Source organism: Gigantopelta aegis, chromosome 4 (assembly GCF_016097555.1).
Source record: "Gigantopelta aegis isolate Gae_Host chromosome 4, Gae_host_genome, whole genome shotgun sequence".
Classification (NCBI taxonomy): Eukaryota; Metazoa; Mollusca; class Gastropoda; order Neomphalida; family Peltospiridae; genus Gigantopelta; species Gigantopelta aegis.
Window position 1 is genome coordinate 42,739,138 of NC_054702.1, and position 22,130 is coordinate 42,761,267.

Sequence of the window (22,130 nt, forward strand, 5' to 3'; positions counted from 1 at the left end):
AAACAACATGGTCACATCAGAGTAGCTGTGTAGAAAACAACACAGTCACATCAGAGTAGCTGTGTAGAAAACAACACGGTCACATCAGAGTACCTGTGTAGAAAACAACACGGTCACATCAGAGTACCTGTGTAGAAAACAACACGGTCACATCAGAGTAGCTGTGTAGAAAACAACACGGTCACATCAGAGTAGCTGTGTAGAAAACAACACGGTCACATCAGAGTACCTGTGTAGAAAACAACACGGTCACATCAGAGTAGCTGTGTAGAAAACAACACGGTCACATCAGAGTACCTGTGTAGAAAACAACATGGTGACTGCCATACTGGTCTAGGCATAAACATGTCATACACTGCATATCTACAACAACTTTACAGAGGTTTTTTTACTTTTCACATCTTGATATATGTACTACACTTGTGGCATTTAAATCTGGCACTTAATGGATTTATACATTACAATTATAAGGTATGTATTGCAGCTTTTATGTAAACATGTGTAAGTTGATATACAAGGCTGATCATTACAGCAGTAACAGACACGTGTTGGCAGGTGAAAACATGTTGATTGTGGCTGGAAAAAGTGTGCCTTTAGTGCATTAATTCAGAGATTTATTCAATCAAATTGTTATCTATCAGTTTTATACATATATTCACAATCAAGATGTGTTATTTTGATATTTGTTTTATGAATTAAATTAACGTTGTTTGTTTGTTTACAATAAACATGTGCAAACTTTTATACCGCACAGACTTATGTGACATGGGTGTATACATCATTTAAATACTAATACTTTAAAAGTATCAAGTATGAAGTAAATAAATAAATAAAAACTTGTAAAAGATATCATAACTTTACATGTACTATCCATAAACATAAAAATAATATGCTAAAGTGCCCACTTATATCAATTAATGAATTATGTGGCCACTGGCTTTTGAACATTATTAAATGTGACTCCAGAACAAGCATTAATGTTCAGTGAGCACATGTTCAAAAAAACAAAACTGAAAAAATATTTCTTTAAAAATGTTAAGACTGAGATCAGCATTCCCCAATTCATATTTCCCACAATTTTGCACACGACACTCACCGGAAAGACTTGTATAACAGAAAACAGAAGACAACTCAGCTTCCTGTATCTTTAGGTTTTTGTTTTTCAATTGAAAATAGCTTGTAATTTTGAGTTGAAAAAGTGGTTTTCAGCAAGTATTTTCGCTTGACAACAATGGCGGCACGTCACAGTAATTTTCATGGATCGATAGCTGATTGTGACAGCTAATTTGATAACAAATTTGATTGTTTTACCAACAACGAAAATCACCAAATATTGGGATATGAATAGTTCATTTTTTTTTTTTAATTCTGGTCAGAAGGCCACTGTTATTGGGAATAATAGACATAAATACAGGACAGCTGGCCACAAATGCTGGTAAGTAAATGCGACTTTTTCGATTTTTTGCCTAATTTTAGTCAACATGAACTGATCTAAAATATCATAAAAATTATAAAAACCCACGGAAATAATACTCACCGATTCAAATATGAACTGTATTTTATGTATTTATAAATTATTTAAGGGAATATATGTGAGTAAAAATTATAAACTTGTACCCACTCAACGTGGTTTTTGTCAAAAATTAATCCAGTAGTCTAAAGGTTAATTAAGACATTACATTTTTTAAGAAACACAAAACAAACTAATGCAAAGAAAAAATTATATATAAAAAGCTCAGCTTTGGTCAACATTTCTTTTTTTTAAATATTTAATAATGAACAAAGTCTTACATGTAGTTACAATATTTACCTCAGCTTCATGCTATCTTTGGTTCCCAGATTTTTTCCGAAAGTGGAATTATCTGCTTTTAACTGACACACTGACTCTTGTGTGTCAACTGGACATGGAATCCCAAGCTCCTGGCACACGTTGATAAAATATTCATAGTGATCACTGCCGTCTGTCACATTCACTAAATACGGAGTATCCGATTCTGAAAACATTGAATTTGAACATAATACAGATGACAGGAAGATGTAATACCCGTTTTGAAATGAAATACGATTACATTTTCTTCGAGTATTGTATGCTTAATTTACCCAAATAAATCATAAATGAATGAAAAATAGTTGGTATAGGTATATCCCCAACTGTCATTTAACAAAAACTAAACAACAGAACTTGTTTTGCAAAACTGGGGGTTGCTAATACACATTATTTATCTCAAATGTCAAGTGCTATGATCCTAATTTTTGCAGGTAAATAAATATAAGGTACAACTCTTTTTATATGTCCTGACCAAGAAGATCGATACATTGTTTACATCAGTTTCATTACAAAATGTTAATATTATCAGCAATGAAAACTAATTTGGTTTACTTCACTGGTGACCGTTTGCATTATGCCTACAGTGAATTATTTAGAAAAGTAAATCAATGAGAACAACATGGCTGAACTTCTTAGAAATAATTTTTGTCTGTTCAGATTAGATATGAATAAAATTAAACTGGCAAGTATATTGATAATAATTAGATTTTGCATATGAGCTTGGTGAGCAAAAATGGTGACATTTCTGTTAAGGATTGGATATGTTTTTTAGTTTACTTCTCTTTTCTTTTTTTTACTCGACGTCAGGCATGATTGAAGAAACCTTTTACCAGCCCAAACATGAGAAGAAAAAAATTAATTAGAAATTCACATTGTTACCGTACTACAAATTACTCCCAGTACCAGAAGTCGAATATTCCGTTGGAATGATGAAAAGAAATGAATGCTAATTTGTTTCCAGTAAAAGTGTGCATGAACACGAATATTCTGTTATAATGAATACCATTATTATGAGAGTTAACTGTATATATATATATATTACATATAAATATGATTATATTTTCTTCTAGTGCTATGTGCCTAATTTAACTGACACACATTTACCATACACATAAAACAACCATTTTGACAAATGTGTTATACCTGTAGACATGCTTTCAAATTATTTTACCCAACAGTTGTTCATTAATATGTTAAATGCATGCATGTATCCGAATGTTTTTGTTTATGTCTGTAGTTGGTTGTGTTTAGTTGCAATTGTTTACATTATCTAACAAATACTTTATTTTGTGTTTTTATGACTAAAAGCAAAAAGAATTGTGTTCAAACTTATCCACATCAAAATTATTTACTGATACAGCAAGTCAGTGATTATCGCTATACAGTTTGTTTGTTTTGTTCAACGACACCACTAGAGCACATTGATTTATTAATCATCGGCTATTGGATGTCAAACATTTGGTAATTTTTACAGTCTTAGAAAGAAAACCCACATTTTTCCATTAGTAGCAAGGGATCTTTTATATGCACCATTCCACTGACAGGCACATACCATGGCCTTTGATATACCAGTTGTGATGTCGCTATATAGTCAGATGTTCCAGAAAAATTTAAAAAGCATACAATTCCATTGATACACTTCGATACAGGTAAAACATACGAAGGATGAAAATAAGACAATACTCACTTATGTCATTGGTGAGAGGAGAAAGGTCAAAGTCAATGTTATGGTGTTCGTAGGTCAGCTGACATCCATTACTGGTGAGAATTGAGGAGTTGCAAGCATATTCGGTCGTCCATTCAATTTTGTTCTGACAGTTGTGGTCATCGAGCAACAATGGATCTTTACTCTAAGTAAATGGAACGTTACGGTCGTGTTACAAAGACATGTAGATGATAAAATCATTATTATATTAACTGGCAGATTTTAATAATGTTATAAAACCACGTCTACCTATAGTAACTAAGTAAAGGTATGCAATCTTGAGTATTATTTTAATACACATACTTAACCCTAAACAGCCGGTTCACTCCAAACAATATCAGCAATAAACAACCAATGCATTTAACATCAAGGTCCTGTCAAAAATCTTAAAAGCCTAAATTGGAAAAAAAATATGAAGTGTTTTCACAAACTTCAATGTCTACTTGGTTCAATAAACTAATTTGTATTTTTCATATGATTTTTTTTTGGTCATGTTTATCATGTGGAATTGCCCTTTTAAAAACTCGCAAATTTATGATGCAACTGCATTGGAAATGAGCACAAATATGTTTTGAATACTCAAACCAAGTCAGAGGGTTTAATTAATTATGCTGTCATTCATCAAATCGCCAAATGCAATTTAAAGTTGAATTTGGCAAATACGTCGTTCCCAATTCGCCAAAAAACTAACACTAAATGTATGTCACTTGTAGGCATATACGTATAGCAGGGTTTCTGCCAGAGGGTAAAATCTGTGTCAAGTAGCCTTGTGCTTGAAACATGTATGAGGTACCTGTAAAAAAAAAAAAAGTACTCAAATTTTGTGCGGAACTAGGCTAGTCATAGATGCTACCAGTTACCTCTGAAATGAGTAGCTTGACCCCCAATGTTTTCCTATTCACTTTAAGGGTGAGGGGTGGTTGTATATGTTGATTGATATGCTGCAGGCAGGAGTTTTAGCCACATATGCTACTACTGTCTGTTACAATGGGATTTGATTTTGTGGTATACACCCCATAAGACTCAAAAACAACACAGAAAATTATTTAATTTTAATAGTGATGTGAGAGGCAAAAATACATAACTAATACGAAGACTGTTTTTCTTAAAAGCAGGTGCTTAAGCATTGTAAATGTATGTTGTTAGACGTATGTAGACTTAAATATGTTTTGTAAATTCGGCCCAATATATTTCAAAACCCATCTACTGGCTCAATGTAGTAGTGCTACAACTCCAATACTTAGCAGACAGCTTCATCTAAGTACCGAAGGTGCACACTACTTAGACATGGTAAAAGTAACATTTGAGTGCCAGAAATTCAGTTTCATCTGACAATGACTTTCAAAGTGTTAATTTAATATGTTAAGATTATATGGTGCTGCAAATTGGGAGATATACATCTTGCTGCAAAAAAAAGAGAGAAGTCCCACAACTGTTGACTTTTATAATAACAAGCAATATGCACATTTTAACAGCAATTTGCAGTATTTTGAAACAAGACTTAGGAAAAATTAGGAAAAACTAGGTATTTTGAAGAAAAAGTAGAAAAAAATAAGTACTACCACTGGACAGCCTGGGACTTACAGTATGAGGAAGTGAAATAGAAGATTTAAACTCATCTTTCTGATGAATTTGCTAATTTCAGAATTATGATACAGTCAACTCTCGTTATAACGGCCATGTCTGTCATATGCTTATATTGCCGTTATAGTTTGCCGGTACAACGATTTCGTGAAGAGTTATCTCCCTCAGCTAATTCGTTCACATTGCTAGCTTTAAAAATTTAGAACACGTAATACTGTAATATGTAATAACTTACTAGGCCCTACAATAAATACTATTTTTTTAATAAGCAGTGACATGACTAACTCAGCTCAGGCATGTTTTAATTGCATCCCTACCCAAAACCAATGCACGTTTGAACAACACCGCTTGTGGTCGCAGTTCTGTGCAATCAACCGTAGCTAATCCGGTGTAAGCCAGTCGTCACCTGCACATCAAAATGTCGCTGAAAGGTTACGGCTAATTGTCGAACCACTCTTCCTACTTAGGATGACATAATATGCCTAAGATGTGTTCAGTGACACGTTTTTTCACCGTAAATGACTGCCAGTGCCGTTATAATGATCAGATTAAAACTGAAACATGCTGGTTCCCAGTAAAAGTGTGCCGGTACCCAAATATTCCATTGTAATGGATACCGTAATAACAAGAGTTCACTGTATAATAATTTTTAAAACATACAAAATATTGCTAAACACTTTGAAACAAAATGTTTGTGTGGCGAATTGGGAATGACATATTTGTCAAATTAAACTTCAAATTGCATATGGCGATCTGATGAATGACAGCTTAATAAAGGTAATGACAATGACAAGCAGACTCTGATAAATGACAATAATTGGTGAAGTGAGCCAGCCTATATATATGGAAAATGGAGCGCAGTCTCAACAGAGCCAACTCAGATTTAGATTGGCTCCAGAAAAGAAAGAAATATTTGTTGAACACTGTATAACATTTTAAACTACCCTATTTGGTGTCAACACTTTGGTCTAAAGAAAGAGATGGGGAACCTGCTTCCACCATAAATGCTACTTTTACCGAAATGCAGAAAATAATTTTTAAAATATATATCGTAACAGGACATCACATGCCTGGTCCTGGTTAGGACAGGGAAAAAGCTGAGTCCACCAAGGATGATAGATCCTATGACCCATCAGACATCTGGTGAGTGCTCTACATCCCACCCCATCAAATGGGTTCTCGATTCAGCCTACACTTAGACGAAGTGAACTTACACCACCCCGCTGTGGACAGACAAACGTGATGGTTGTTGTGGGTTTGTCTAGACAGGAGTCTGGCTTCACTGGTGACACATATTTAAGTATCAGATTTCCATCAACGGACTTCTGCAAGGATCCGTTCAACTGCCCCATGTCTTCTGCAGCCCCACCAATCACTCTGCACGAGGCTGAGCCAACTGGACACTTGCTTGCATCACTGGAACCCACTGAAAATAAAAACAATTTAGTCAAAAGGGTGCTTTATGAACTGATGATATGGGGTGGGGCAGGAGGTACAGCTAATTACCAGACTGTGGGTTTGCTGCATGTTTCCTCCTAAACAACAAATGGTTTAAACAGTTTTATTTAGTGCGGATAAAAAATGTATATGTATATGTATATGTATATGTATATGTATATGTATATGTATGTTTTTAAATGGCTCTTGCCTCTCCCATGTTATCAGTTTTGGAATAGCTCTATATCTTAAAATACTAGCACAATTAAAAGTTCGCTTAAATGTACATTAGATCAATGACTTAACAGCAACATTCCATCTTAGCATACATTTAACGGATTCTAGGACATTATCCACCCCAGACAATATCCTGCAAGACTATAAAATCCTGGACAATATCCCCCTGGACTAAACCCTACTAGGATAATGTCCTTCCTGTCAATATCCCCCTCCCCCCATTATTTCTAACAACGGTTTTTACACCTTCTGACTCTGATTAAATTAGTTTCAATCATAATATTGATGAGTAAATTAGGAATAAACATGTATCTGACGTCTCAAAAAACTTCTTTACATCTAAATTCAAAGGTGCTGCGACACCACTTTGACCTTTCCACATGGAATGTGATGGATCATGTGACTGAAGGATTGCTGTGCACTAATTTTACAACCATGTTGACGGTTGGCACTGTCGAATAGTCTAATGGGTGGTTTGTATCATTCCAACTTTTACCACTCAGAGTTCATATACATGTACTTGTAGCTTAACTAAAGAAAACAACTGCAAAACATATCAAGTGCTTTTTCTGCTGAACTCGGGTAAGGCAATAAATTTAACCCACACATGTGCACTATAGATAAGCTAAAGGAACTCCTGACTTGGGGCAAGATCAAATGTTCGAATCGGGACTATAGGAACAGGAAAAGAAAAGTCCAGAAAATGTCTGCAGTCATCGGTTTTGAAATTTCAAGGACATTTCCAGGACAAAGTGCAAAAATCACCATTTTCCAGAACTTTCAACAATGTTATAAGGCGATTTGCATAAACTGCCACGAAAAACATGGTTACCTTCATGGGATTGCACATTGTAAACATTGCATTTCTGTGGGGCACTATGGCCAGGGGGACATTGTCCGAGGATATTGTCTGGGGGTATATTAATTGTCCTGGGGGGTCACTATAGCCAGAAGGACATTGTCCGAGTATGTTGTCTGGGGTATATTGTCCTGATAGGATTTAAAGCATCCTTTTCACAGGTTAATTGGTCTCATCATCCAGGCAGTACATGACCATTCCTAGATTAGATAACTGTTCGTTCACATCAGAAGATGGAAAGAAAGGAAAGTTTGTTTTGTTTAAGGAAACTAGAGCACATTGATTTATTAATCATTGGGACATATAGTCTTAGAGAAAAAAAAAAAGCTGTTCACTCACCACCATTAATGTCCCTACAAACATTGATGTACAATTCTCTGTCATTTGATGAGTCAACTAAATATCCACCAGTTTTCTTGATCAGGGGAGATAAGTCATGCCTAGCTCCATTTAAATACACAAAACAAGGAACTTCATTAATCTGTTTCATGTCTGTGCAAAACACAATAGACTCCCACTGAAAAAACACAGCACAGCCCATGGTGCCAAGATAGTTTGGAGAGCCCTGCAAAAAAGATCAGTTATATAATATTTGTTCAATAGAGAATAGTACACGAGTGGTCATTAGATACTTCATATATTTATCTTATCCAACATATCTAATGAGCAAAAGAAAGTTGGGATACATTTTTAAATAAGTTGTAAGATAAAAGGAATCTAACAAACATGAATGCATTCTATTTCTTAAATATTCTAAAAAAGAAACAGGTTTAAAATAAATTTAATCAGAAAATGTTTCTAATTTTCAATATTATTCATACTTATTTAGTGCTAGCACAACAAATATGCTATACAAACACGAGTCATAACCTCCACTGCAGAATTATATTCCTTTGCCAGACGTATGTTAGTACACCTACGCCTGGACACACCATCAACCTAAGGTCGACAACAGTCACTTTTCGCACCTTTGTTTTGGCTTTGTACACAATAAATATAACAACTCCAATGGTAATTTTTTGATATGATATATTTGACAAAAGGTACTTTTTATTTCTTTCATCTTTTAAAATTTAAACTTAATATTTTGTCCAGAATTATGAAAAATAAAAACATACTGACCTGTAAACAGCGCCATCTGCTAGTTATAGAATTTTAACAGGGATCAAGGTTAATAGACCAGTTTTTATTTTAATGTGGCGAAGCATTGTAATAATACTGCTAATTTTTAATTTGAATGACATCAGTATTCCAACGACATTACTTTACATCTCCTTACAATAGCACTAAACTGGGTACATGACATTTTCGTTAACAGAAAAATTGCAATGCAAAATTGCTATTAAAATGTTTTTGTTTTAACATTACTAATGCACTTGAATGTGTTTGAGGAAAATCTTGTGGTTAAATAATAGTACCTTTTAAGAAATATGGATTTCAAGTGAAATTACGGTAAGATATGATTATATTTATTGTGTACGAATGAATGAATGAATGTTTAACAACACCCCAGCATGAAAAATACATCGGCTATTGGGAGTCAAACTATGGTAATGCAAATAAATAAAGTGATGATCAACATCAATATAAAAATTCAAGACAAATAAAAACAGTGTAAAGAACTGTGCAAAAACACAAATATCACAGAATTTTACGGATACTGAATTTTACTCAAAACTTCAATTTTGTGCTGTATTGGCCATTCTCAAAGAGAATGTTACACCCCTGCACCACGGTGAGGTTACAGCACTCGCAGGGGTTATTGTGTACGAAGCCAAAACAAGGGTGCGACAAATTACTGTCATCGACCTTAGTTTCAATTCAAAGTTTGGAATGACTGAATCAAAGAAGACCTCCCTTGGGTGGGGGGTGGGGGTGGGGGGGTGGAGAGGTTAACTTTGCTGTGCTGGCACTAGGCAAGTATGAATAAAAATGAAAATTAGAAACAAATTTTCTAATAGTCTTATTCAATTTACTATGCTAGCACAACAAATATGCTATGTACAACAGACTTGACTGAATACTGTGAATTCAACATTAATGGGAGGAGGTGAGAAAAAAGGAGGACTTGCCCATTCCACCAGAAGCCGGTTTGGACAGAGTCCACTGTATATGAATTATGCAGTATGGCTTAGCTATCCAGTGTCTTTGAATTAGCCTCGCAAAATAACAAACTACAATCAAAAAGTATTCTTTGGATTTTTACCATGGGGTGGTTTGTTTTCATAGAATATTCCCTTAGCATAGGAATTTATATGGTAATAATTAATATGGTAACATCATAAATGGCTGACTATAACCTAAGTTTGGGGAGCAATTAATCACTCCCATCAATTTTTTTCACAGCAATGTCTGATTTTGGCTGATACAAGGTAAACATGTACAAGTAATTTGGTGACATATATGCCAATGGCCTGCAGTAGATACAGGATGGTTTTAAAACTATTATTCTGAAATGAATAATATTATTTGTAATGTATTATAGTGATACAGCATGCCTACCAGATATTTGCCACATCTGAAATGAATGGTTGTTGTATAGAGTTCTGTGTGCGACTGTGAACACTGAGCACCATGATAAATCACTGTCAACTCTGCTTCAGATGAGTTTTTTCTTGTGTCCACATTCACAGTCTGGTTGCCAAAGGATACAGCATGGCTGCCATCTTTGTCCATCCGACATATTGCAGCATTATTTGGACAGTTACCATCTTTATTGTTCATTTCACATAAATTAATTTTGAATTTGTAATTTCCATCATCTGACATAGATATCCATGGATTAAATCTGGAAACAAACATAAAAATTTTTTAATATCATTATATAGCTTACTATACACATGGGGAACCGCTCTATAGTCCAAATGTTGAATAGTCCCAAGGTTCAATAGTCCCAAGGTTCATTGATCCAAAACACTGTACTCCATGAACATAGGCTAATATTTTACTATGTCTAATATGTGTATGGTATAAATAGGGCGTTATACATGTATGTTAACATGTATTTTACTCTTAATAATTTGGATAATGGAAATGACATTTTGTTCACATCATGCCAAAATACCACACATGTATACTTGTATATATAGCTTTGGAATATGAAATATATTTTGATTTTTCTTTAGTAGTCTCGCAAGTCTTGGTATAGTTTCTTTTGGACGTCCGTATATTTATTACAACACACAATACTGAAAACAAAAATGGACATGTGCTAACCCATGGGCCACCCTTATTAGTTTTTGCAATAAAGACATTTATAAAATGGTAGTACATATAGGATATTAAACGAGCTTTCATTTCGTATCATGTTTATGTTCCGAGTGAAAATTATTTCACATGGGACATAAACATGATATGAAATGATAGCGAGATTCTGAATTTGTTGTTTTACTCCAGAAAATAGCATACACATCTCAGGGTTTAATTTGTAGTGTTTCATTTGTTAATAAAAAAAAGTAGTGCCCTCCCCCCCCTCCAGCTGTTCGAGGATATGTTTGAAGCTTGTGGTGAAGTCTTTTGGGGCTAAAAACATTATTAACTGTTGAACAGTGTGGACGTTTTGTGTGTTTAGTCCTTGTTAAAGTTGCTATATCCGGTTACCATGTTATAACATTGATTATGAAATAAAAATGCAGGCATAACTGCACTTTTACGTCTTGCGAATTGAGTAGTAGGTTTTTGACGATATCCGTTGATAGCGATGAAAGATGAGTGTAATAAAGGTGCAGTTGTGTTTTTATTTTGCATTAGTATTCGATATTATAACATGGAAACTGGATATAGGAGCTTTAACTGTTGGATTTCAATAAAGTGATTTAATTAAAAACTGACCTTTCTTTTTTGTCAACTCATGTATTATATTTCTGGCCTATTCAGGTGTGGCCTGTATTATACTTCTGGCCTATCTAAGTGTGGCTTATGTTTTCAAATATCCACACGTTTTTGCATGTTGGCAAATTATGGTAAGCAAACCTGAGCAAGATTTTAATGTGGAATACAAATATTAATAGTGGCTCATACGTTACAGCTCTAAAGAAGATAATATGATTTGGGCGACTAACACCATTATTTTTTCAAATATTTAAGTTGCCCAAACAGGATGTTTTGAGCCCTGTATACAGTTCCGTTCATACAACGTGGTCTTGCTCTCTCTCAGGCTTAGCTCGAGTAACATCTAGCCCTCCCCTTATTGATATGTTGTAGGGGAGGGCAAGAGGGGACTGCGTGTAATACTTCGGCAAAGGCCAAAGACCAAATGGTAGCCAGCTATTGTGTCTAAATCTGATGCCACAGAACTTTAGTTTGATTATTCTTGAGTCCAGTCATGACATTACACTTACATGTTATTAACCAGTACCAACGTGTCACGTGGGCACGCACGCTGCTCTACGTCACCACTAGCAACAAACATCACAATAATAAATATTGTGGCAAAGACGTTTATCTTGATGAACTACGTCACCACAAGAAAGTAGGCCTACAGCGCACATTCGTTTTACATAGAGGCGTCAGGTTTTTTTGTTTCTCCCCTACAACATATCAATAACGGGAAGGTTAGAGGTGACTCGAGCTATCTCAGACTAAACTGGTCTTAGCACGGTTTTATGCATTCGAGTCCTGGGCCCGTGCTTATAAAAATTAAAGTCTAGACTTTAATAACGTTCAGACTTTAACGTAATGCTATTTGAATGGCTTTGCCATGATGTTAAAGTCTGGACTTCATTAAAATCTAGACTTTAAGTTTAAGGTTTATAACTTATAAGCAGGGGGCCAGAATCAGATTGCTGCTTAACATGTAAACTACTCCCTGCAAGGAGATACGGTGACACAGACCTCTTTACTGTTTATTATTTTTTAAATAGCTTTGTTGATATCTATAAATATATATATATATATATATTTATTTTTTTTACAAACACGGAAGCGAAAAGGTTTCACATGTTAAATAGGTTGGTGCGATTCTGACAACACGCCAATTTTTATATTTAATAATTTAGTGTAAACTTACGCAGACAGCTGGGTTATACTGTATCCTTCAATAATACACTCTGTGCATTTACTAATGTCAGGGTTATTAAGTATTGTAAATATAAATAAATAAAATTTAAAAAAATGACATCTTTCTTTCCACCAAGCCCCGTGCAACTTGGCAGTCACCATTTTGTCACAACTTCGTGTGTACAATCCGTGTATTCGAAACTCTGTTCTGGTGCATGGAACGTGTTCTTAAAACGTTTCGAAGAGGCGAGAACGTGTTCGTGAACGTGTTCACGTTCTAAAATCACCCTCTACCTCACATAGTGGAGTGACGAGAACGGGTTCTCGGACGTTCGCGAACGCAGTTTCGAATACACATTATATCTGCGCGATGAACAAGAAGTCACATGATTGTCATGGGACTTTGATCCATAGGCCTTTCGTTTGTTATCGAATATACTATTTTAAAAAAGAAAAAGAATATTGTTGTTTTAACGACATCTGAGCACATTTATATGTTTCAACCAGCCAAATCAATTCTAATTGCCAATAATGTTAACGTTTACTAATAAGCACGGTATCAACACACCCAGTCATTATGCCACCTGACACATTTATATAAAATGTCATGTCGATAAACTTGACAGCCTCATCATTTTATATTTCCAGAATTACCGAAGTGGTACAAACAACAATTTACGGACGTTGTAAATAACAGATCCAGGGATAGAGTGAGACCGTATCCTAAACTGAGCTACTTATGTGGCAAAGACGTTAGAATCAAAGTTTGGACTGAATTGTAAATGACATACATGGGACTCAGCTTAATTTAAGTGTCAATGGCATACACATGTGTAATCAACATATGAAGTGTTGGTTGTATTGCATAGGCTACATGTTAAGATGCCGTTAGATGTATTTTTACGAAAACGAAATTACAGCACTCAGACTGTGATCAGTAAAGAAACATACAACAGCATGTGAACAAAGATGTGTATGCTCATAATGAATGATAATTACTGTTAATAATTTTTTTTATGCTATTTCAATGAACATTTTATGATATTGTTTTTGTTTTTATACACATTATTTGTTTCCTTTATACTACATTTATAAGAAAATGTATGATTTTTTTAATTATTATTTCTAGACAAAGGTAATTAATTGTTTTGATTTTCAATATAAAATTAGTTCTAACTTTATTGAATAAAACATTCTTCTTTAAGTTTATCAAATTTAGTCTTTCAATGCCGGTCTCTTCTATTTTATGTAGAAAGTGTCTGTTTTCATCTCATTATTCATGTCGGATCAGTACCATATCCACGGCTGCACCCTTTTCCCAAAACCTTTTACTTTGCTTTTCATTTGGATCACATGTTTTCTGCAATGACACATTTATTGTTTTTAAATATCAAGCTAATCATTTTAGCAATTCAGTGGATATTGTGTGTGTGTGTGTGTGTGTGTGCGTGCGTGCGCGCGCGTGCATGTGTGTGTATGCGAAAGATATATATATATATATATATATATATATATATATATATATATATATATATATATATATATATATATATATATAGACAGACAGAGAGAGAGAGAGAGAGAGAGAGAGAGAGAGAGAGAGAGAGAGAGAGAGAGAGAGAGAGAGAGAGAGAGAGAGAGAGAGAGAGAGAGAGAGAGAGAGAGAGAGAGAGATATGGATGTATTTTCCACACTATATATACAGTAAAGTACTTTTATAACGAACTGGAAGGGACCATGATATTAGTTCGTTATAGTAGGGTTAACTGTTATATAACTGTATTTCTGAATTGACACCACTATACTAAGTAAAAACAATCATTCTTAATCTGTTCTTGCAACTTTTGCTTTAAGTAAAGTTTTATTTATGTTCGGTTCGTTGTATACACACTAATTTACACTGAAATTCACAATTTGAGACAAAATATTTGGTTCGTTTTAAAAGTGAATTCGTTACACATAGTTCGTTCTATAGATTAAAATGTACTAATAATATATAGCGGGAAAGAAAAAGGAACTTTACGACCAGTTCGTTGTATACAGTAGTTAACTTTGTTGTAAGCGTGTTCGTTCTAAGTATACATTACAGTAGGCCTATATGTAGGATAATATTGGGTTTTTAGAAACTTTTTCTTCTTCATTTTTTGTAACCAAAAAATCTACAATTTTTCAGTTGTTTAATTTAAATAAAACTTTAATTGAAATAGTTATACTCCCTTAGTAGCGTTTACACGAATTCTAGGGAAGCTCGGGGGAGAGCAATCTAATTAAAATTAACTCCACTATTACATGTGGATCTAACACCAGCCTGTTGGAGCTCATGTCCACCAATCAAAACCTTACTTGCAGAATCCTGCCAGTGATTTAAAAATAATTTGAAAACATTCCGAATTATCCTGAGGGTATACGACATGTTTCGTGTGAATTACGAATGCCTTAAAACATGTTTTATTTTATAAAATAAATAATTTGTAATGTAAAACTGAAGACTGATTTAGTTGGGGTTTTTTATAAATAAATAAATAATTTTTAATGTAAAATAGAAGACTGATAACCCACCCCGTACGTATTGGTATGGTTCGCTGTACTGCGGCCACTAAAATAGACTCGCCCGATATTTTTAGAATTTGTATGCTCCCAAATAACGTTATAAAAGGCGAAGTGTGATTGGTCAATATTTAAATTATTATTTACAGACGAAATGTTACCTGGACATTGGGGACTACGCAGTGTTGTTAGTTTTAAATCACTGGCAGGATTCTGCAAGTAAGGTTTTGATTGGTGGACATGAGCTCCAACAGGCTGGTGTTAGATCCACATGTACTAGTGGAGCTAATTTTAATTAGATTGGGGGGAGTGCTCCACCAGACAGTGTTGAAAACAGATGTCCCGCCAAGCAATGCCATGCATTCTACAAGTGAAATTCATCGTGACAAATGCTGGTGAATGTAAAACACTTTTATTGAATTTTCACAAATTACATAATAATCTTTATACACTTGTATTGTACTATATGCTGAACACTGGCATTATAAACATCACAGTCATGTACTAAAATAATTACCTACGATGAACAAATGTAGGCTTTTAATATATATATATACATCTAGGCTATATCATTTTGTAATGCATTACTTTAACAGGATATTGTGTTAAAGTGAAGTTTTAATCGCACGTATTGAATAGACAGCCAATTATATCTTAACTGTCTAGTATATTGCACATTCGCACGTATTGAATAGACAACCAATTATATCTTAACTGTCTAGTATGTTGCACATTCGCACGTATTGAATAGACAACCAATTATATCTTAACTATCTAGTATATTACACATTCGCATGTATAGAATAGACGGCCAATTGAATCTTAAAAGGTCACGTTTTTATTACTCCATCTGGAAGGACCAATTAAATTTGACTGTTCATAACCTACTAATTATTGTATGTTGTTTAAATTCTAAACAATCAAGATCAAAATTGCAGTTATCATTGTTATGCATCTATCATATGTAAATTATTTACACACCCTTTGGGTGTGGCAAAGCTCACATATCGTTTTGCGGTCTTCAAATAACAATGTTTTCCTCAAAAATAATAATCCTAACGTCGAATAGTCACGTTTGAAACAGTGTTGGCCTTCCTGCTTGAAACAGCGCATCGGGCGAAGCCAAAAGTCATCTCAGTAAGTTGACTTTAACAGGTCATATCACGCTCGCGCCCGATTGACTGACAGTTCTGGAGAATTTTTAGTCTCCGCAGTTGAAGCTTAAAGGTCTGACAAGTTGTGTGCGTTTTTTTTATCAATGAATTTCAATCAATCAACTTCGCAGTAATCAGCGAAAGAGTCCTTCTTATTATTATTTCCCTAATTTTTTATTGAGTTTTAAACTGACAAGTTGATTTCAACATTGATGCTTAAACTACGTTCTAGGAAATAGTCGAGGAAAAAAGGTATGACTGTTACAAATTTAATTATTAATTTCTATTATATTTATTAATCTATCTATCTATCTATCTATCTATCTATCTATCTATCTATCTATCTATATATATATATATATATATATATATATATATATATATATATATCTTTCTGTGTATCTATCTATCAGTGATCTATCAATATATATATTTTTTTCTCTCCAATTTTTACCTCTTCTCTCTTCTTTTTTCTTTCTTTTTTCTTTCTTTTTTCTTTCGTAAACTTTTTTCTCAAACGTAGTGATTCGTTTCCAACCCTAGATAGCTGTTTGGCAGTAATCCTAATATTTAAAAAATGTTATTCAGATTCTGACACTTTTGTTTAATTTGTTAAAAACCAGCCTTCCTCCTACTAAAATGAGAGCCCGTACGCCTACGGTGAAATGGAGTCATATACGATTGAAAATACATGAGTTGTAATATAAATAGTCTCCTAAAAGAGTGGTATTAATTATAACCCACATCACTTAGCCAAAATGAGATAATTACTTATAACATTAATAAGCGAAACATAAGAATGCACAGATCTAAGACCAGGGAAGATAAAGTTGTTTCATGGTCACCATTAATGACATTTTGCCACAGATTTCTCAGTGAAGTTTCGCAATGCAGTTTATAATCACAATGTCTGACACCCAATAGCCGATGTGTTTCTTTATCAGTCACTGAAATACCATCTCTTTTTTTTTTTTGGAATGTCCTGAAAGAATTTCTACATAAGGAAGGAATATATGCGGCGATAAGGGATCTCCTTGTCTTCAGCCCCTGTATATTTGAAAGCATGAGGTTATATTTCTATTAACTATGGCTATAACACTCGATTTGATATTATTATAAGTTGGAGATCCATCGTTTAATATCTGCAAAAAAAAAAAAAAAAAATCAAGAGTCTTATGTAAAATGCACTTGTAATAACATTGCGGGAGTGTAATATAAAATAACAAATAACATTCTTATATTATCGCCGATATATCGATTTGTCATGAAGCCAGTTTGGTCTTTATTGATAAGAAAATGAAGTACCCTTTCAATTCTTTCTGATACACAAGCAGATGCTAATTTAGAAAAAACAAATTGGTTTAATACTTTTCGGTATGTAATATTTTATACCAAGTTTCTTGGTAACGGATAATTCACTATTAATAAAGACCAATCTAATAAATTAGCTCCACTATTACATGTGGATCTAACAGCAGCCAGTTGTAGCTCATGTCCACCAATCGAAACCTTACTTGCAGAATCGTGCCAGTGATTTAAAAATAATTTGAAAACATTCCGAATTATCCTGCGGGTATACGACATGTTTCGTGTGAATTACGAATGCCTTAAAACATGTTTTATTTTATAAAATAAATAATTTGTAGTGTAAAACTGAAGACTGATTTAGTTGTTTTTGTTTTTGTTTATAAATAAATAAATAATTTTTAATGTAAAATTGAAGACTGATAACCCATCCCGTACGTATTGGTATGGTTCGCTGTACTGCGGCCACTAAAATAGACTCGCCCGATATTTTTAGAATTTGTATGCTCCCAAATAACGTTATAAAAGACGAAGTATGATTGGTCAATATTTAAATTATTATTTACAGACGAAATGTTACCTGGACATTGGAGACTACGCAGTGTTGTTAGCAATCTGATTAAAATTAGTTCTACTGGTCTAAATAAGGCATTCGTAATTCACACGAAACATATCGTATACCCTCAGGATAATTCGGAATATTTTCAAATTATTTTCAAATTATTTTCAAATCACTGGCATGATTCTGCAAGTAAGGTTTTGATTGATGGACATGAGCTCCAACTGGCTGCTGTTAGATCCACATGTAATAGTGGAGCTAATTTTAATTAGATTGAATAAAGACATACTTCGCCCCGTACGAGCGGGTACGCCTGGCGATGTGGGAACATGGGTCAGTGAACGCACATCAGTGCTAGACATAAATTTGTTTATTTACTTCGGTGTAGTATTTTGTCTATATCTAAACTATTATAAACTTTTTACCAAAAAAGGAGAATGAATTTATTCAGATGTATGCCAGATTACAAGCCAACTGTTTAAATATAAACGATTTATTTAGCTGCTAACGACAGGTGACGTTCGATGAAATGGCTTTATTTATTGCTCTTTGCTATTAGTTCTAAAATAAATAAGTAAATTTAAATGAAATCGTCTATAATAAATATATTGTGTGATTTACCATTTATCATAGTACCACCGTGTAAAATTTCAGATCTGTATACTAAGCGGTAACGGCAATAATGCCGTTCAAAGAGGGCCACCCGTCCCAAGTCTGTGAACGCTTTGAACTCCGCCTGGTGTACGCTTAGAATTGAATTCAAGTTTGTGCGTGTGTGTGTGTGTGTGTGTGTGTGTGTGTGTGTGTGTGTGTGTACGCTTGTCATGAGAACGATATTACAATTTAAAATCTTCTAAAACAAACTCGCAACAGTTTTTGACAAATAATGTTAAAATTTGACACATGGAAGAGAATGTCTTAGAGAAGTTATTTGCTTCGTGTTTCAGTCATTGTTTGACACATTGTGCATCTACTTGAACATTTCGTGAATATTGTTTCAAACTTGGCACGTAAGATGCACATAACTCGTAACCGTCAACAATGTTTTGTTATTATTTTTGTTATTATGTTTTGCTATTATCCGACAGTTATCTCCCTATTTCTGTATTTATTGTCGGTGTTTCATTCACTTGAGAAAGAGATGTTTGGGTCATAAGCAGATATTTTGACTTTCTCCAGTCGAACAGATCAAGTGCTTTGAATTTGGTAAGCCCCAGTCTTTTTTTGTGATAACAGTTTCTTTCAAATATTTTACTCTTTGGCTAACGACACGAATTCATTTATGAATATCAGTCACAAAAGAGGAATATAGTAATGATTACTGAGGTCTTTGTTCAGTGCCACTTACTTGCAGGGCTTTCTCAGTTAAACTATCCACCATTTCAGTCTCTATTCTTATCCATTCTCTCATTTCCTCTAGTGTTGGATATTGTTAACAACCAAACAGATTAATATCACCTTGATCCTTAGTTAAGGAACTTTTTATTTATTTATTTTGCCATCAAAACAAATCTTCATTGAGGTTTGATTATCACCTCACTAGTCTCTTTTAATAATATTCAGAGCATCTGTCAAAATTCCTGGTTCAATATTTTCAGAGAGCAAGCATTTATTTAATGATTGTAATGTATCAATATGGGGTGCAGCAAAATTAATGTTTGCGTCAAATGGATTGTAGCATCGTTCTTGAGACTGCCCTCGATTTTTTGACCCATGAATCTCAATTTATTTCGGTGAAACAGTGTGTAGCCTGCAAACCAAAATATTTTAACGGCGTTATCATATCACATTTTGAGTTGTGTATTCACAGCTATATAAGTTTACTATACCGAGAAACGCAGTATTATTTAACGGAAATTTCTTTTCTTTTGTCATTTGGTTGAAGTTTACATCTATTTTCGAAAGTCCCTCTTTCTATAGTTCACCCAAAACAGATGAAAATAAGCGAGTCATTTCCTGAAGAAGCCCTTCATTGTAACTGAATTACTGTCAGATACAATTTCTCGTTCCAGCCAGTGCACCACGACTGGTATATCAAAGGCCGTGGTATGTGCTATCCTGTCTGTTGGATGGTGCATATGTTACTTGCTACATAAAAATGTAGCAGGTTTCCTCTCTAAGACTATATGTCAAAATTACAAAATGTTTGACATCCAATAGCCGATGATTAATAAATTAATATGCTCTACTGGTGTCATTAAACAAATCAAACTTTAACTTTTACTGCCAGATACACCACAAGTATCATATGTTTGACACTTCTGCGAAATGCGTGGTTTCTTGGTGACTGGAGTGCCTATAGCAGATGTAGTGTCTGTTAGTATTATACGTATTTTCTCTTCACAATTTTTACACACTATAATTTCTTTACCATCAACGTTTAATTAAACAGGGATCTATTTATAGTCTTTTAACACATATTTGAAATGACCAGTACTTGAACGTAATATCAGTTTCTTAATGACAAGTTTCTGAGAAGAATGCACACAGATATAATGGAAAATAACATCGTTAAAATTGCTGAACTTGTCCATGTAATAACAACAGGCATAAGACTCCATTCTGTTGCAGTTATCGCAAAGTGAATAAAGAGAATCACAATTAATGCATACTTAAACAGCATATACGTACGAGATCAGTGCATGTGACAGGCGTACACCAGCATTGATGCATAGCGTACACCGATGTAAATTTGATAGTGTTCAAAGCGTTCACTGAGGAAGGGTGGGCCTCTTTGAACCGTATTATTACCGTTACCTCTTACTTTACAGACCTGACATTCTACACAATGGTGTTATAATAAATGGCAAATCACACATTATTTATTATAGACGACTATATTGAAATTTATTAAACAATTTTAGGATCAATAGAACAGAGCAATAAATCAAATATTTGTATCAATAGTCATCCGTCGTTAACAGCTAAATAAACCGCTTATATTTGACCATTGGGTTTTTAATATGGCATACATCTGAATAAATGCATTCTCCTTTACAGTATGAACTATTTTTTTGAAAAAAAGTTTATAATAGTTTAGGTAAAGATTAGGTACGGACAAAATACTACACCGACCTAAATAAACAAACTTACGTCTAACATTGATGTGCGTTCACTGACCCGTGTTCCAATATCGCCAGGCGTACACGCTCGTACTTAAGAGGTCTATGAACCTATGAAAAAGAATCTATTTCTTGCCCAAAATTTCAAGAATTAATTTATAAATCAGTCTGTACCCAGACTTTTATTATTCTTTGTATTCATTTGTGTATTTGACAACTCTTCGTATGGTAACATACCTTCTAACGCATCGGCCTGGTCTGTATTCAGTTTTTTATAATATAGATTGGTATTAACTACAGTATTTTCTTTGGAAGAATACAGATTTTGATAGACAGGTTTTGTCTTCTCAATAATTTAATTTTTATCCGTAATTGAAGTACTGTATTCTTTCTCAATTTGGGTCATGAATTCGCTGATAAAGTTCCAATTTTCCAGTTCATAGAAACAGTTTTTTATTTTTATTTATTATATTGTTTTGAAATCTGTTTTCACTATTTTTAATGTGTCTTTTTTTTGTTATTAACCGTTCTTCTTGTTTGCTATTTACTTTTTTTAAATATGAGTAAAATATGGTCTTTTCACTTATTTCCATTGTTTGTTAGGTTTTAATTTTTTAATTTTCTCATTATCATTACTTTTTAGATAATTTAATTTGAGATATGTATACAGTACGTTTTTGTCAAATACTAGAACATTCCACTTTCACTCAAGTTGGTGTTCAATTTACCTCTGAAAACAAAGCGTATACCTGACACATACTGCTTTGTATTTAACGTGCCAAATAGGTGAAAATACTTTTGAAAAAAGAAACCAGCATATTTTCTCCGTATTTCAAAGTACGGTCGCCACCATAA

The 22,130-nt window shown here is 33.9% G+C and overlaps 1 protein-coding gene across 1 annotated transcript in view; it reads right to left on the bottom strand.

Annotated features, from left to right (window-relative positions):
* The window catches only part of LOC121369845 (cation-independent mannose-6-phosphate receptor-like), an 83,435-nt gene extending 70,635 nt beyond the window's left edge, over positions 1–12,800 (bottom strand). Inside the window, exons 1-6 of the mRNA XM_041494921.1 lie at positions 12,659–12,800; positions 10,153–10,438; positions 7,990–8,215; positions 6,332–6,543; positions 3,516–3,678; positions 1,811–1,994 (exon numbers count right to left, since the gene is read on the bottom strand). Of these exons, the coding sequence (XP_041350855.1) occupies positions 1,811–1,994; positions 3,516–3,678; positions 6,332–6,543; positions 7,990–8,215; positions 10,153–10,419 (1,052 nt within the window). The 5' untranslated portion in view covers positions 10,420–10,438; positions 12,659–12,800. The remainder of the gene's footprint in view (positions 1–1,810; positions 1,995–3,515; positions 3,679–6,331; positions 6,544–7,989; positions 8,216–10,152; positions 10,439–12,658) is intronic.
* Between the last annotated feature and the right edge of the window lie 9,330 nt (positions 12,801–22,130).